The sequence below is a fragment of the Moschus berezovskii genome, chromosome 5 (genome assembly GCF_049115385.1).
Source record: "Moschus berezovskii isolate FMDL1 chromosome 5, NW_MosBer_1.0, whole genome shotgun sequence".
In the NCBI taxonomy this organism is placed as follows: Eukaryota; Metazoa; Chordata; class Mammalia; order Artiodactyla; family Moschidae; genus Moschus; species Moschus berezovskii.
The window spans coordinates 41,678,980-41,695,690 of record NC_142464.1 but is presented as its reverse complement, the minus strand read 5'-3'; the positions used below and the strand labels follow the sequence as shown (position 1 = coordinate 41,695,690).

Sequence of the window (16,711 nt, the reverse complement as noted above, 5' to 3'; positions counted from 1 at the left end):
TCAGCTGGTAAAGAATCTGCCTGCAATGAGGGAGACCTGGGTTTGATTCCTGTGTTGGGAAGATCCCCTGGAGAACCACTCCATTACTCTTCCATGCAGAATCCCATGGAAGGAATAGTGCATGTGATGGCAAAGAGTTGGACATGGCTGAATGACATTCACTTATAGAAACTACAATAAATTTATAACTCTCAAACTTCTCTAGTAGGAGAAAAATTAGTACTTTAACCTTAAAGAAAAATTTGATAATACATGTGAAGTTAGACAATTATATGAATGTTGTTTAACTGTGACTTTACAATTCTATAAATTTATTAGAAGAAATAACCAAAGATTTGTTTTAAGACTATCATCACAGCATTAATTGTAAAGAAAAAATGAAAATGCAAAAATGTCTAAAATTAGGAGCTTGGCCAATGTATAAAGTATAGTTATGTGATAGTGTTTATGTACTCATCATAAAGTACATTGAAGAAAAGTATTTGATACAAGAAAAATCCTGAGAAGGTAGTTTTCGGCAAAACTTAGAATACATATTGTCCATTAATTCCAATCAGTTACATCTCACAGAAAAAGAATGAGAAAGGAATCATATTAATCAGTGATTATCTTAGATAGTTGGATTTTTCTTTGTTTGCTTCTCTATCTGCTTACTTATGAATTCCTTTTTTCTAGTTTGTACTTTTTGCAATAGCTTATCTCCTCTAATTAATTTAAGATAACCTGAGGCAGGGACTTTTACTGAACATACATCACAAATCTGGTTTGTGGTAGATCCTCAGTTCAGTTCAGTTCAGTCGCTCAGTCATGTCCAACTCTTTGTGACCCCATGGACTGCAGCAGGACAGGCCTCCCTGCCCATCACCAACTACCAGAGTTTACCCAAACTCATGTCCATTGAGTTGGTGATGCCATCCAACTGTCTCGTCCTCTGTCATCCCCTTCTCCTCCCACCTTCAATCTTTCCCAGCATCAGGATCTTTTCAAATGAGCCAGTTCTTTGCATCAGGTGGCCAAAGTAATGGAGATTCAGCTTCACGATCAGTCCTTCCAATGAACACTCAGGACAGATCTCCTTTAATATGGACTGGTTGGATCTCCTTGCAGCCCAAAAGACTCTCAAGAGTCTTTTCCAACACCACAATTCAAAAACATCAATTCTTTGGCGCTTAGCTTTCTTTATAGTCCAACTATCACATCCATAAAACATAGTCTTAACTAGACAGACCTTTGTTGGCAAAGTAGTGTCTCTGCTTTTTAATGTGCAGTCTAGGGTGGTCATAACTTTCCTTCCAAGGAGTAAGCATCTTTTTATTTCATGGATGCAGTCACCATCTGCAGTGATTTGGAGCCTAAAAAAATAAAATCAGCCACTATTTCCCCATCGATCAATTGCACTCATCTCACACGCTAGTAAAGTTATGCTCAAAATTCTCCAAGCCAGGCTTCAGTTATATGTGAACTGTGAACTCCCAGATGTTCAAGCAGGTTTTCGAAAAGGCAGAGGCACCAGAGATCAAATTGCCAACATCCGCTGGATCATGGAGAAAGCAAGAGAGTTCCAGAAAAACATCTATTTCTGCTTCATTGACTATGCCAAAGCCTTTGAGTGTGTGGATCACAATCAACTGTGGAAAATTCTTCAAGAGATGGGAATACCAGACCACCTGACCTGCCTCTTGCGAAACCTGTATGCAGGTCAGGAAGCAACAGTCAGAACTGTACATGGAACAACAGACTGGTTCCAAATAGGAAAAGGAGTGCGTCAAGGCTGTATATTGTCACCTTGCTTATTTAACTTCTATCCAGAGTACATCAAAAGGAACGCTGGGCTGGAAGAAGCACAAGCTGGAATCAAGATTGCCGGGAGAAATATCAATAATCTCAGATATGCTGATGACACCACCCTTATGGCAGAAAGTGAAGAGGAACTCAAAAGCGTCTTGATGAAAGTGAAAGAGGAGAGTGAAAATGTTGGCTTGAAGCTCAACATTCAGAAAACAAAGATCATGGCATCTGGTCCCATCACTTCATGGGAAATAGAAAAGCAGTGGAAACAGTGTCAGACTTTATTTTTTTGGGCTCCAAAATCACTGCGGATGCTGATTGCAGCCATGAAATTAAAAGACGCTTACTCCTTGGAAGGAAAGTTATGACCAACCTTGATAATATATTAAAAAGCAGAGACATTACTTTGCCAACAAAGGTCCGTCTAGTCAAGGCTATGGTTTTTCCAGTGGTCATGTATGGATGTGAGAGTTGGACTGTGAAGAAAGCTGGTCACCAAAGAATTGATGCTTTTGAACTGTGGTGTTGGAGAAGACTCTTGAGAGTCCCTTATACTGCAAGGAGATCCAACCAGTCCATTCTAAGGGCGATCGATCCTGGGTGTTCATTGGAAGGACTGATGCTAAAGCTGAAACTGCAATACTTTGGCCACCTCATGCGACGAGTTGACTCACTGGAAAAGACTCTGATGCTGGGAAAGGTTGGGGACGGGAGGAGAAGGGACGACAGAGAATGAGATGGCTGGATGGCATCACCGACTCTGTGGACATGAGTTTGAGTGAACTCCGGGAGTTGGTGATGGACAGGGAGGCCTGTCGTGCTGTGGTTCATGGGGTCGCGGAGAGTTGGACACGACTGAGCGACTAAACTGAACTGAACTGAACTGATGGGACCGGATGCCATGATCTTAGTTTTCTGAATGTTGATCTTTAAGCCAACTTTTTCACTCTCCTCTTTCACTTTCATTAAGAGACTCTTTAGTTCTTCAATTTCTGCCATAAGGGTGGTGTCATCTGCACATCTGAGGTTATTGATATTTCTCCCAGAAATCTTGATTCCATCTTGTGCTTCATCCAGCCCAGCGTTTCTCATGATGGACTCTGCATACAAGTTAAATAAACATGGTGACAATATACAGCCTTGATGTACTTCTTTTCCTCTTGGGAACCAATCTGCTCTAACTGTTGCTTCCTGACTTGATACAGAATTCTCAAGAGGCAGGTCGGGTGGTCTAGTATTTCCATCTCTTGAAGAATTTTCCACAGTTTGTTGTAATCCACACAGTCAAAGGCTTTGGCATAGTCAATAAAGCAGAAGTAGATATTTTTCTGGAACTCTCTTGCTTTTTCAATGATCCAGCAGATGTTGGCAGTTTGATCTCTGGTTCCTCTGCCTTTTCTAAAACCAGCTTGAACATCTGGAAGTTCACAGTTCATGTATTGCTGAAGGCCTGGCTTCGAGAATTTTGAGCATGACTTTCCTAGCGTGTGAGATGAGTGCAATTGTGCAGGAATTTGCACCTTCTTTGGCATTGCCTTTCTTATTCATTCTAATGAAAACTGGTCTTTTTCAGTCCTGTGGCCACTTCTGAGTTTTCCCAATTAGCTGGCATATTGAGTGCAGCACTTTCACAGCATCATCTTTCAGGATTTGAAATAGCTCAATTGAAATTCTGTCACCCCCACTAGCTTTTTCATAGTGATGCTTCCTAAGGCCCTCTTGTCTTCACATTCCAGGATGTCTGGTTCTAGGTGAGTGATCACACCATCGTGATTATCTTGGTCATGAAGATCTTTTTTTGTACTGTTCTTCTGTGTATTCTTGCCACCTCTTCGTAATATCTTCTGCTTCTGTTATGTCCCTACCATTTCTGTCCTTTATTGAGCCCATCTTTGCATGAAGTGTTCCCTTGGTTTCTGTAATTTTCTTGAAGAGATCTCTAGTCTTTCCCATTCTATTGTTTTCCTCTATTTCTTTGTATTGATCACTGATGAAGGCTTTCTTATCAGTGCTGCTTGTTAAATGTTGTTAATGAAATAAGACCAAAATTTCACTTTGTGGCAGCAGCAGACCATACAAGAATTTTCAGGAAGATAAACAGATTGAGGGATAGTGGAGATTCAAGACATAAGGAGATCCAGAACTAGTTGGTTTGAATCAGCTTTAGAGATAAGGATCAGGGATAGAATTTCTTTCCTTGGGAGAAATAGTAGAAAAAACAGAAACGCAGTTTTTGAATATGTATACAGTAATTTGGGGGAAATGACATGGGACCTTTATGGTTCAAATATCATGCTCTTCCATAATTGGGATACGTGAGTTGAAACTGCACTCTTCCTCAAACTGAAGGAAAATAAGCTTAGTCATTGTTGAGGTCACTAATGCCACCATCAACATAAATAGCCTGTTTTAAAAAATATATTGTTAATCAGATTAGCCATTTCTGTCTTAAATTATGTTGCAGTGTATCTGGAATGAAGTCATTGTGATTTTGGTAGCTGATTTTTAAATTATTTTAAATGAACGAGACGATATGGGTTTTGTTACTATGGTAGCACTCTAGCACTATTCAAAGGAGAAAGTACTTGGTTTGTAAATGATTTGTGTGTCTTTGTACATACACCTGAGCTTGTTATAAAGGATACTTTGAGATAATATATTTACTACTTTTTTTCTGACTTTATACTAAGCAATGAATCTTCTGCTCTATAATGTGATTTCTGAATGATTCTCTTCACTAAAAAGAAAGAACTCAAATAGTTGCCACTAACAGTTCTTGGTAAAGTTTAGTTTTCATTGTTAGTTGATATGTTGGCCAATATCTGATTAAGTACAGTCACTTCTTCATTTTTTTATTCTGAATCATCTGAATCATTACTTGTCCCTATTTGAGTTAATATAATTTCATTTCTAAAACATCCAAACTAAGTACCAAGTCCTAATTTCTCCTTTGAATGAGCTAGCTTATATCTCTGATATAGCCCAGTAATTTAGGTTAGTTTGGGGTTTGATCACAACCTTGATACATGTTTGATTTAGTGACAAAGCAAATAATGAAATTAGTAATTGGAATTTATCACAGCGTCAGAGTAAGGCTAAGAGCAAAGCTGACTCAATACTGAGCCAGGCATTTATTGGGATATTGTTCCTCTCAGCTATTCAATTGTTGATACTAGGCAGAAAGAAATTTTAAAAATCTCTGTGTGTTTAAGAAGGTAAACTTCAGGTAGAGCTTTTGTTTACCTTGTGGATCTGTACTAAAGGCATTTTGAAGTAGAGAATGCATGGTCAGACAGTGGAGATACTCACTTTTAAGTGGATGTGTGAACGGAATCTCCACACAGGAAAAGTTGGTAGCATTATTCAAAATTATGATTGAGTATCTCTTTTAGCCCAGTAATTCTGCGTAATTATCTTATCTAATTATCAAAATTATCTTATAGGTACATATGCATATAGTGTAAGTTTATTAATTTCATTTCTGTCTGTAATAGTGAAAGAGTGAGAATATAGCACTGGTTAACTTTATTATGATATAGCCATAGAATGAAATACTGTGTAACCACACAAAAGAATGAGGGAACTCATTACATACAAATACATGGTAATTTTAAGAAGGCAATCTGGATAACAGTATTATAACATGTTATCCTATTTGTATAGAAGAAAAAAAAAACTACCCTGTGTGTGTGTGTATAGATAGATATATAGACAGAGATAAATAGATGTGTGTGTGTTTCTAGTACATACGTATAACATCTGTAGAAGGTTACACAATAAATTGGTAAGATTAGTGGGCTCTGGATGGCTGAAGACTAAGAGTGGAAGATAAATCTTCCTGGAAAAAAATGGTATGGTTTTTGAATTTTGGACTATGTGAATGTGTTTTCTAGTCAAAAGTAAATTTACATTATATATATATATGATTTACATACAAATATACACATATATGTATGTAAATATATATATATATATAGCCACTCCAGTACTCTTGCCTGGAAAATCCCATGGATGGAGCTGGTGGGCTGCAGTCCATGGGGTCACTAGGAGTCGGACACAACTGAGCGACTTCACTTTCACTTTTCACTTTCACACATTGGAGAAGGAAATGGCAACCCACTCCAGTGTTCTTGCCTGGAGAATCCCAGGGATGGGGGAGCCTGGTGGGCTTTTGTCTATGGGGTCACACAGAGTCGGACATGACTGAAGTGACTTAGCAGCATCAGCAGCATACACATATATAATTTATAAATATATAAATACATATATTTACATACATACATATAGGACTTACCTGGTGTTTCAGACACTAAAGTATCCACCTGCAGTGTAGGGGTCCTGGGTTCGATCCCTGGGTTGGGAAGATCCCCTGGAGGAGTGCATGGCAACCCACTCCAATAGTCTTGTCTGGAGAATCTCCATGGACAAAGAGTCCCGGCAGGCTACAGTCCATGTGGTGACAGAGTTGGACATGACTGAGTGACTAAGATGAGAATGAGTAAATATATTCTAATATCCAAGAATTTTTTAACCAGATCTCACGAAGCTCCAAATTAAAAAAATATGTTAGTCCCCCCAAATGTAGAAAGTAATTCAGTTATTTTATTACCACATAAATGTTGTTCCTATCCTCAAGACAAAATAGAATAATATTGTGGCTTTCTACTTCTGTTAGCCAATTCATATTTTAGATTCTACAATTTGAGATTTTAGATTCTGTAATACAAACATAGTGCTTATTCCTGTATTAGAAAGGATTCCTAAATCGCAGGTGTACTGTTTTGTGAAAATGATTTGTTCGTGTAGCCCTGATTTATCAATATGTCAAATATGTCCTTAGGACTCAGTTCCTTTCTCTCCATTTCTTGGATAGTCTCTACATTGGATTCATTTCTAGGGATGTCTCCTCTACTTGGTGGCCTCTGTCAATTCAAATAGAAACATACTCTATGACCTTAGCAGCATTGGTGAATGAAAGTATCTCTTTCTCAATATTTCAACACAATTCTCAGATTTGGTCTTCTTTAAATAATTTGGATTTTGTGCGTTTTGTGTTTAATAAGAATGGTTGGGTAGTCCTTGGTTATATGCCCGTGCCTATTTTGAGGCTATTAGATCAACACTAGTCAATACAAGTAGGACTTCCCTGCTGGCTCAACTGGTAAAGAATCCGCTTGCAATGCAGGAGACCAGGGTTGAATCCTTGGGTGGGAAGATCCCCTGGAGAAGGGAATGGCTACCCACTTCAGTATTCTGGCCTGGAGAATTCCATGGACTGTATACTCCATGGGGTTGCAGAGTCAGACACCACTGAGTGATTTTCACTTTCACTGTTATTTCTTCACTCAAAACAGTGGGTTGGGAGTTTTGGAGAAATCACTCCCCAAAGGAAAATTCAAATGTTGTTAACATAGTAACTGGAGTGGATGTTGGGGAAGCAAAAATATCAGACATCAAATACACAAAGATATGAAAAAGAAAAAAAAGACTGAGGTTTCATTTAGGGAAAACAGGACTAATAAAAGATGTGACAAAACTTGGTAAGCTTGCTGAACTTAGTCTAAGTCCAAAGAGTTGGCCCTGATTTAGATATTAAACTAAGTCTATTCTTGCTCTCATTTTGAGTTACTGCCAGAACAAGAAGCAAGTAAGCGTGGAATAGACACTACTTTAGGACTGAAATGAGTAGAATCAGCTTCCCCTGACTAACCTGTTTCCTCACAGAGTTAAGCCTGAAGTTCAGGGGTCAGCATCCTGAATTGGAGGAGCCCAGGGCTGCTGGCTCATTGCCATATGAGGATACAGTTGATGAAGGATACTTGATGAAGGCTTAGTATGTTCAAGTCTACGCACTAATATATAAAGACTGTCTTTTTGTGTCACATTTAAATGCTCTGCATTCTCTTTCTTACCTTTTGGGATGACAGCATCCAGTTGGAAAAATGATGGCAAAACATAAAATCTAAGGGCAAAGACGGAGAAGGCAATGGCAAGCCACTCCAGTACTGTTGCCTAGAAAATCCCATGGATGGAGGAGCCTGGTAGGCTGCAGTCCGTGGGGTCGCTAAGGGTCGGACACGACTGAGCGACTTCACTTTCACTTTTCACTTTCCACTTTCACACATTGGAGAAGGAAATGGCAACCCACTCCAGTGTTCTTGCCTGGAGAATCCCAGGAACGGGGGAGCCTGGTGGGCTTCCGTCTATGGGGTCACACAGAGTCGGACATGACTGAAGTGACTTAGCAGCAGCAGCAGCAGCAGCAAGGGCAAAGAAACATAACATACTCAATTATTATTGAATGGCTGGATGAATAAATAAATTTTCATAGAAAACTGGCATGTGTAATAAAAGGAAAACATTTTCAAGAAAAATTTCCCATTAAAACTACAGAAATCTGAATTATCCTATGTGCTTTATTACTAATAACACCACTGATTATTAAACATAATACTTGTGGACACAGTGGGGAAAGGAGAAGATGGGACAAAATGAGAATAGCATTGAAACATTTACATTGCCATGTATAAAATAGATAGCTAGTGGGAAGCTACTATATAACACAGGATACCAGGCTGGCACTCTGTCACTCTGTGACAACCTAGAGAGGTGGATAGGAGTGGAGGAGGGCAGGAGGCTCAGAAAGGAGAGGATATTTATATGTATGTATACACACACACACACACTTATGGCTGATTTGCATTGTATGGCAGAAACCAGCAAAACTTTTTAAAGCAATTATCCTCCAGTTAAAAGTAAAAAGATACATTTAGGTGACCATTTAATTTTATTAGACATAAAAAAAATACTGTATAACCTGTATACCATGTTTTTTACCCTAATAGCTTAAATATTAAAATATTCCACTTACACTGAAATATGTTTATGTACTCAACAGATTTGAGCCAAATTGATCATGTTTCACTTTAAGAAATACTTATAATTATTTTTAATTCCATAGGACAGATCCATTAATTATGCTTTCAGAGGAGATATAATTAATGGATTTGCACTATAAAATGAAGGCCTTTAGTAAATATAAATAATGCAAGCTCACTGTACCAAGCACCTTAAGAGTACCTAAACAAATAGATCATCTTACATGGCTGAAGCTTTTCCTTCCACGTGTTCCCATGTGGAACATGAAAGCATTCAAAATAATTTAGCATCAGCTTTCTCGTGAGATCTTCACAGAAAATTAAAGATTATTTGGTGAAGAGGTTGTGTATCCCAATAAAATCGTCTGTCACAATTTATTTTTATGAAAGAATAGCCCTGAAGAAAGCTTAGAATATGACTATAATGACAGAATATGTATTATAATCTTGAAAAGCCTGATTATATTGCTAATGAATATTTTAAATAAACTTTTTTTAATTTCAAAATATTTTCAGATGAGTAGAAAAGCTCATCTGAAGAAAAGCTCTTCAGATGATAGTATAGAACTGTCATCATCCAGTTTCCTGTATTGTCATCATTCTCCCTTAGAAGAGTCTCTTTATCACAACAAAGAACCAATATTGATACATTACTACTAACTAAATTCTGTATTTATTCAGCTGTCACCAATTTTCCCTAATGTCCTTTGTGCTGTTTGAGGGTTTAATCCAAGCTGCTTCCTTCCATTTAGTCATCATGTCTCCATAGCAACATAATCTGTAGTAGTTCTTAATCTTTCCTTGACCGTGGTCACGTTGACTTTGGTCAGATTATTGCAGAATGTTTCTCAATTTGAGTTTGTACGGTGTATTTCTCATGTTTAGACTGATATCATTGGAGGGGGAGACCACAGAGGTAAAGTAATCCTCGGGAAAATCCCCTGGAGAAGGAAATGGCAACCCACTCCAGTATTCTTGCCTGGAAACCCCCACGGATAGAGGAGCCTGGCAGACTATAGTCCGTAGGGTCGCAAAGAGTCTGACACGACTGAGCGACTTCACTTTCTTGCACTTTCGTCACGTTGTATCATGCTATCTATAGGCTCTCTACACGGTGATAACCTTGAGAACTTGGTTGAGCTAGTGTTTACCATGTTCCTCCACTAAAAGGTTACCTTTTCCCTTTTACATTCTCTTCCCTTTGGAAATAAGTCTCTTAGCACAGCCTAAGGCTGGCTTTCTTGAAGAGGGGGAGTATCTGTATAAATTATTTGGAATATTTCTGTAAGAAGGATTCATCTCTTTCCCCCAATTGTTTATGTATTCATTTATTTATATATAGATTCATGCTTTTTTGTTCTATGTTTTGATTATAATCCATTACAATGCTGTTTACATTGTTGCTCAAATTGTTTCAGCTTTGGCATTTGGGTGCTCTCTTGTGTTGGCTCATTTATCTCTTTGGCACACTCCTTTCTTTTATCTTTTGAGCACTTTCTGGCACAAGTTGTTCATTCCTTGCCTCATCCCAGGAGTTTCCTACTTCTGCAAGGAGCCCTGGTTCCCTCGTTAGAAGAAATCAAAACCCAGGCATTCAGCATTAATATAGAATCTTATATTTAAAATACGGCTTAATTGGAAAAATATTTTTAATATTTAATATTTGTAAAATATTCTGTCATTTTCATGGATAAAAGGTAACTGGTTAATTTATGAATCAATGAAAAGAATTTTAGAATTGAATTGTAGCATGTATATTATCATAAATGACCCGTCCAGGTTCGACGCATAATTTTTCCTCTGTTCATTTTTTTGCATTTGTGCTTTTTTAATAAAATTCTTTTTTAGAAATAAAAAAAAAATAGAATTGAATTTTCATTTTTATGTTATTATACAAATGGCTGGCTGATTGAAAATTTTGTACACAAAGATTGATAGTAAGAAGTGACAGAATCAACTAAGAGTATTTTATTTCTCTGTGTAAAAAGAAAGAATAGTATGTTTCTCAAAGCTATTACAATAAATTCATATTTATATTTTACAATAGTAGATAGAATAGTAGAGTCTAAGAGAGGATGTAATGTTCAAGTTTCAACCTTTTTTTTCTGATTTAGTAAGTATTAATGCTGTCCCTTATTCTTACTTTCACTGTTTCTTTGGTGACAATATACTGAGTGCCAAAGCCCTCAAACATATACTTTGGCCATGGACAGTTGAGCAGTGACAGTTGAGTGTGATTACATTTATAATCAAACATTTTAAGCATTATTTATAATAATGGATGGACTTCCCAGATGGCGCAGTAGTAAAGAATCCACCTGCCAGTACAAGAGATGCAAGGATGCAGGTTCAGTTCCTGGGTCAGGAAGATTCACTGGAGTAGGAAATGGCAACCCACTCCAGTATTCCTGATGAAAAATTCCATGGACAGAGGAGCTTGTGGGCTGCAGTTCATGGGGTGACAAAGAGTGGGACATGACTGAGTGACTAAGCACACCTGCATGTAAAAATGATTATTAGTACTATGGCATTTTTCCAAATTGTGATCTAAAATTTAGACTGGAAAAACTGTTATTAACAAAAATAATTCCTTTCTTGCTCATTATTTATTGGGAAAAGACTGCCTATTGTGATTTAAAAATTCTATTCACTTTCTCATTTTTAAAAAAATTAAGCATAACTTTGTATACATTTTTTTCCCCTCAACAGTAACTTCTAGTAATTCTGACATCAGTGTTGATAAAGTACATACTAGGTTGGTAGTCAAGAGTTGTTACCAGGATATATTGAAACTGAGGATTTAAAACATCAAATGTAACTTGAGAGTACTTTATTAATTTGTATTTAGATATAGAGTTGCATTAGTATTGCTGTCATTGAATGAAAGGGTAGACTAATTAAAATATGAGGTATGGATGAGAGATATCTGAAGGATTTATTACAGTATTTTATTTAAAGGATGAATAGATTGGAATGCCATCTATATTACAGATCACTGAAACACAAATGGGAAAGCAAACTGAAATTGAAGATATTTTTCTTATTTTTTGCTGTGTGTTTCTCAACTTGATAATTAAGTGCAGTTTATCAGATGCTGTCATATAAGACTGATGTGCTCTTAAAACACATTTTCCTCAAGATTTCCTAAGAGCAGTAGAATTAAAGTGTCACACTATAAGATGAATTTGAAAGTTAAAGCTAAAACAAAGTTTTCTCTAAGAATGACATTCGAATAATCAAGGTTACATGATGCATATTTTAGAATCTGCTTTCCATAATACTTAGAATGACACATTTATTTCTGGGAAGTTGTGGGAGACCTTAACCCTAAAAGAAGTTAAACATGAAGCTTTATTTTTAGCTTGTCTTCTTCAGTTCAGTTCAGTTCAGTCGCTCAGTCGTGTCCGACTCTCCGCGATCCCATGAATCACAGCACGCCAGGCCTCCCTGTGCATCACCAACTCCCGGAGTACATTCAAACTCATGTCCACAGAGTCGGTGATGCCATCCAGCCATCTCATTCTCTGTCGTCCCCTTCTCCTCCTGCCCCCAACCTTTCCCGGCATCAGAGTCTTTTCCAGTGAGTCAACTCGTTGCATGAGGTGGCCAAAGTATTGGAGTTTCAGCTTTAGCATCAGTCCCTCCAATGAACATCCAGGATTGATCTTACAGAAGTTAAGTAACTTCATCTGATCCAGGTTTTCAGATTTTCATAGCTGAATGTCGTCTCTGTCTCCTGAATACCTGATTTTTAAAGACATAATACTTTCTAATGTATGATATGCAAAATATCAGTACTTTTAGGAAAATATCAGATAATTCAACTGTATATGAACTGTGTTCTATCACTTGCTTAATTTGTCATGAAAAAGCTAAGAGTTCAAATTTTGTTTTTCTGTTTCTGAAAAAATGTTTCACTCATTTCTTTTGTTAGAATTCTGCAGTAAGTTCATTCCCAAGAAAGCTCTTTGTTTCTCCATTACATCATATGATCAAATACTGGAAGTCATCAGTCCAGAATATTTCCTGATTTTGTGCTAATAAATGTCCAAGAAGCTCTGAATATATTTAGAAATTAGTAACTAACTCACCCCAGTTATCTGGTGCATGTATTTTCCTGTTTCCTTTAGTAGATTATTGTTCAGTTTTTATCTAATTTCCTCCTTTAAACACTGTAACTCAAGTTCAGGCTTATGTCAGTTTCTAAAGAAAGTACACGTTATGTAAAAAAATATATATATATACTGAGTATCTTGGTTCTTATCTTTATAGTTCATATCCATTTTTTAATTGACTTGATACTCAGAAGTAATCCTACTTTAATGAATATTTAAAGTGTTTCAGTTTATTGTATACCTGAATCAAATGAATTGAAAATGATCTTTGAGCATCTGCAGCATCTATTCTTTGAGTTTGCTCTTTTGTTGGAATTTGTCAGCCAAACTTGTCTACTTGTTCCCTTATCTCAAGGTTAATCATGTTTTGTTTTAATCTTTACTGTAAGTTTTTTTTCTCTATTTGTGTTTATCTGTATGTGGAAATGGAGCTAAAAAAATGTAGGTGTGCATTTTTTCCCCAATGTTTTGTTTGCTTATCTACTTAAATGAAATAATTCCTCTGAGAGAATGAGTTAAAAGCATAGTAAAATAACTTCTATTGCTACCTATTATCAGTATCTTTTTATTGCTTTTAGGAAAAATGATGACAAGCCTCTAATCCAGAAGTTTTAATTGATTGCATTTTTTTAAAGGACTAAAGAACAACATTAGCAAAGAACTAAAAGAACAACATTAGCAACATTCCAGTAATTCTCTTATATTTGTGTAAATCTTGTCCTTAAAGTTTTGTTTAGTTGAATATAAGAAAGTTTGTCAAGAGCTATGGATATGGGAATTTTAAAATTTTCTTATTTCTTCATTTTATAGTTGTAAATTAATGGCAGATTTGCTTTTCATGATAAATTAAAAACTGGATATGATGATGTAAATCTTAATAAAAGGAAAATAGAATGACACCTATTTGAACATCAACTTGAAAAGTGTTGAAATAGCACCAAAGTGAACCATTATAAGTATAGGTTAACAATCAAAAAAATGTAAGAATATAAGTTAAATGTAACACTAGATACCATCCTAACATAAAAGATGATTTTCATATTTAATAAAATGCACTTGAAATCAAATTGAAAAGTGATCATTTGATTAATTTCTTAGATAACTATTTCAAAAAGTGTTTCATTTTATAATAATAATTTGAAATTTTCTACTGCCAATTTTACTTTACTAGCTGAGCTGCTTCCCTGGTGGCTCAGATGGTAAAAAAATCCATCTGCAGTGCGGGAGACCTGGTTTCAATCCCTGGGTTGGGAAGATCCCCTGGAAGAGGGCATGCCTACCCACTCCAGTATTCTTGCCTGGAGAATGCCATGGACAGAGGAGCCTGGTGGGCTACAGTCTGTGGGGACTCAGAGTCAGACACGACTGAGCAACTAAGCACATTTTTACTTATTTGTTTTTTATTTTAATAAGAAGAGTTAGATTCTAAATTAGGAATAATAAAAATGACTATAAAAATATCTCTTTAATTTAATTTTGTTTTTCTTATAGAGTGCAGATATGAGCCCAGCAAGTAGCACCACTTCACTTCCAGTTAGTCCTCTTGCTGAAGAGCCTTTGCCTTTCAAGGTAAAAATAAATTTTAAAATATTTTAAAAATTGTTCACAATATTTTTAGGATCTTTACAATGTATTTATTTTGCTGCATAAAATAGATAGTTCAGGCATAGATGGTGAGATTAACTGCTTTAACTTGTAAGGATCTTGTTTCAGATGTTAACATTTTGTTGTTTTGTCTTTTGTCATTCTAGTTGCTAAATAAAGGTAAAGATTTTGAATAGAAATTGATATTTTATATAGCACTTTGTCTTGAATGTAAGAGACAGTGATTTCATTATAATAGTTTGATGTCACATGAATTATAGGTTTCAAATCTTTTATTTATGTTAAGCAATAAGTTTGGAATGAACTATTAAGCACTCATCCAGTGGTTAAACTTTCATTAGCTGGTTAAATTTTCATTGATGAATTAGGTCATAATTAATTAATTGTGTATTCTTTAAAGACTAATGGTCAAATCAAAAATTAAAATAAGAATCATTCTTCTAAATAATGCATTTTAAAAATAATTAATGCTAAATATGATTAGATAATTCTCCAGTTTGGGAGTCTATATACATTAAAAATATAAAGTCATCTTCTTGTTTTGCTATTTAAGATTGTTTCTCTTTAAACCAAAGCTTGTAAATCAGCTATTTTAGATGTGTGCTATAGATGTTTGTATTTCTTTAGGATTATTGTAAATAAAGGCACTCCTTAAGATCATGGGAAATTAAAAAAAAAAAAAAACCTGAAAAGTTGGGATGATACTGTTACCTAGGTGCAGTTGTTTTAGTTTGATTTAAAGATAAGTCAACATACTTTAGAGGATTTATTATGATGATTTGTATTTTATCATTAGCTTCTCATTATTTTTCATATGAAGACAAAATCTTATTCGACTTAATACTGCTCACACCTCATACAGTGACTGACATGGATTTCCAAATACAGCACTCAATATTTGCTGTTTTGTCAAAGTGAAATTAATAGGTTATAAATTCCATTTTAAGTCTTTGGTTTTCTAATTATAAATGCTTTGTTGTTTGATGGTAGATAACATAATTGTTAAAAGCTCATTTTATGTCAGAGAATTGGTGAATAATGAATTGTGTTCTGATTGTATCACTTATTGAGAATTATTTTATCATTTTACAACAAAAGGTGAAAATACTACTAATGTTTCAAAGTTTATTATTCCTTAATATTTTGTCTTATGGTTATGGGACAAAATTTACAGAAGAATCGTATTTTTAGCAAGTTTTTAATTGAATTCTCTAAGTGTCACTAGAAACAATTTTCTCTTTTTAATATATTGATAATGACTGCCCTCCTTGAAAATTAATGTATTTTTAATAGAAGTAAAAGGAAAGGTCAGCTATATTCCAAAATGTGCTGACATAAAGCTAATATAAATATAATTATTTTAGTTAGTTTCAGTGACTGGTTCTAAGGGATCAATATTTTTCTCATGTTAATGTGTATAAGTGGTTTTATATGCAATTAAAGTTTCAAAGTGCTTGTGATATATAATACTGGCTTTTGGTAACCAATATAATTATAGTACCACTTAATTCACTTCTTCTGTGAAAGGAATATTATTTATATTTTTAAAATAATTTTATCGGACCTAAAAACATTCCACTGGTATTTTAAAAATATTTAAGATTCATGTTTCAAATTATAAAACTCCTGTATTTGCTTTTAAAAGTTTTTGTCTTATAAATTGTTGTCATATAAATGAATAATATAATTATTATGTATCCTTATTTAAACACAAAACATACAGAGATTATTTTGAGATATACTTTAGTAGCATAGTACGTTTTAATTGCAAACAAAACTTGTTGAAAACTAAAATCACAAGACATTGAACTTTTCTGACAACTATATCCCAAACAATTCTGCTATTGTATTTAATTTGTGTTGAAAACTTTATTTAAACTTTTGATATTAGATCAACATGGTAACTAAAGAAAAAGATTATTATAGCTTTTTATTCCCCAAGAATAAAATTATATTAATCATCTTTATTATTTTAGTTTTCTAAGACAGTGATTTTATCACCCAACTCTATAACCATTTGCCTTGATGTTAGACCGGCAAGGCTTTTGAAAGCCTTGGTGGCTAGTTGAGAGACTTAAATTATACCTTATCTCCAGGGATCTTCCTGATCCAGGGTTCGAACCCAGGTCTCCTGCATTACAGGTGAATTCTCTACCATCTGAGCCACCAGGGAAGTCCCAGTTTATCTCCTAAGAAGTACTTAGGTTAATAAAAGAAAGCATTCCATTCCTTTTCTTGGTCTATTTTGGAAGCACTCATGCAACAGTTGGAGGAAGATATCCTGTTTGAGCTCAAGTATTTATCAGGGTAAATGCTTTCCTTTGA

At 35.3% G+C, this 16,711-nt stretch overlaps 1 protein-coding gene across 3 annotated transcripts in view; it reads left to right on the top strand.

The window, feature by feature from the left end:
- The window catches only part of CCSER1 (coiled-coil serine rich protein 1), a 1,509,256-nt gene that overhangs the window by 623,835 nt on the left and 868,710 nt on the right, over positions 1-16,711 (top strand). For all 3 annotated transcript variants that reach the window (XM_055435111.2, XM_055435112.2, XM_055435115.2), the window contains exon 7: positions 14,273-14,350. In XM_055435111.2, the coding sequence (XP_055291086.2) occupies positions 14,273-14,350 (78 nt within the window). The remainder of the gene's footprint in view (positions 1-14,272; positions 14,351-16,711) is intronic.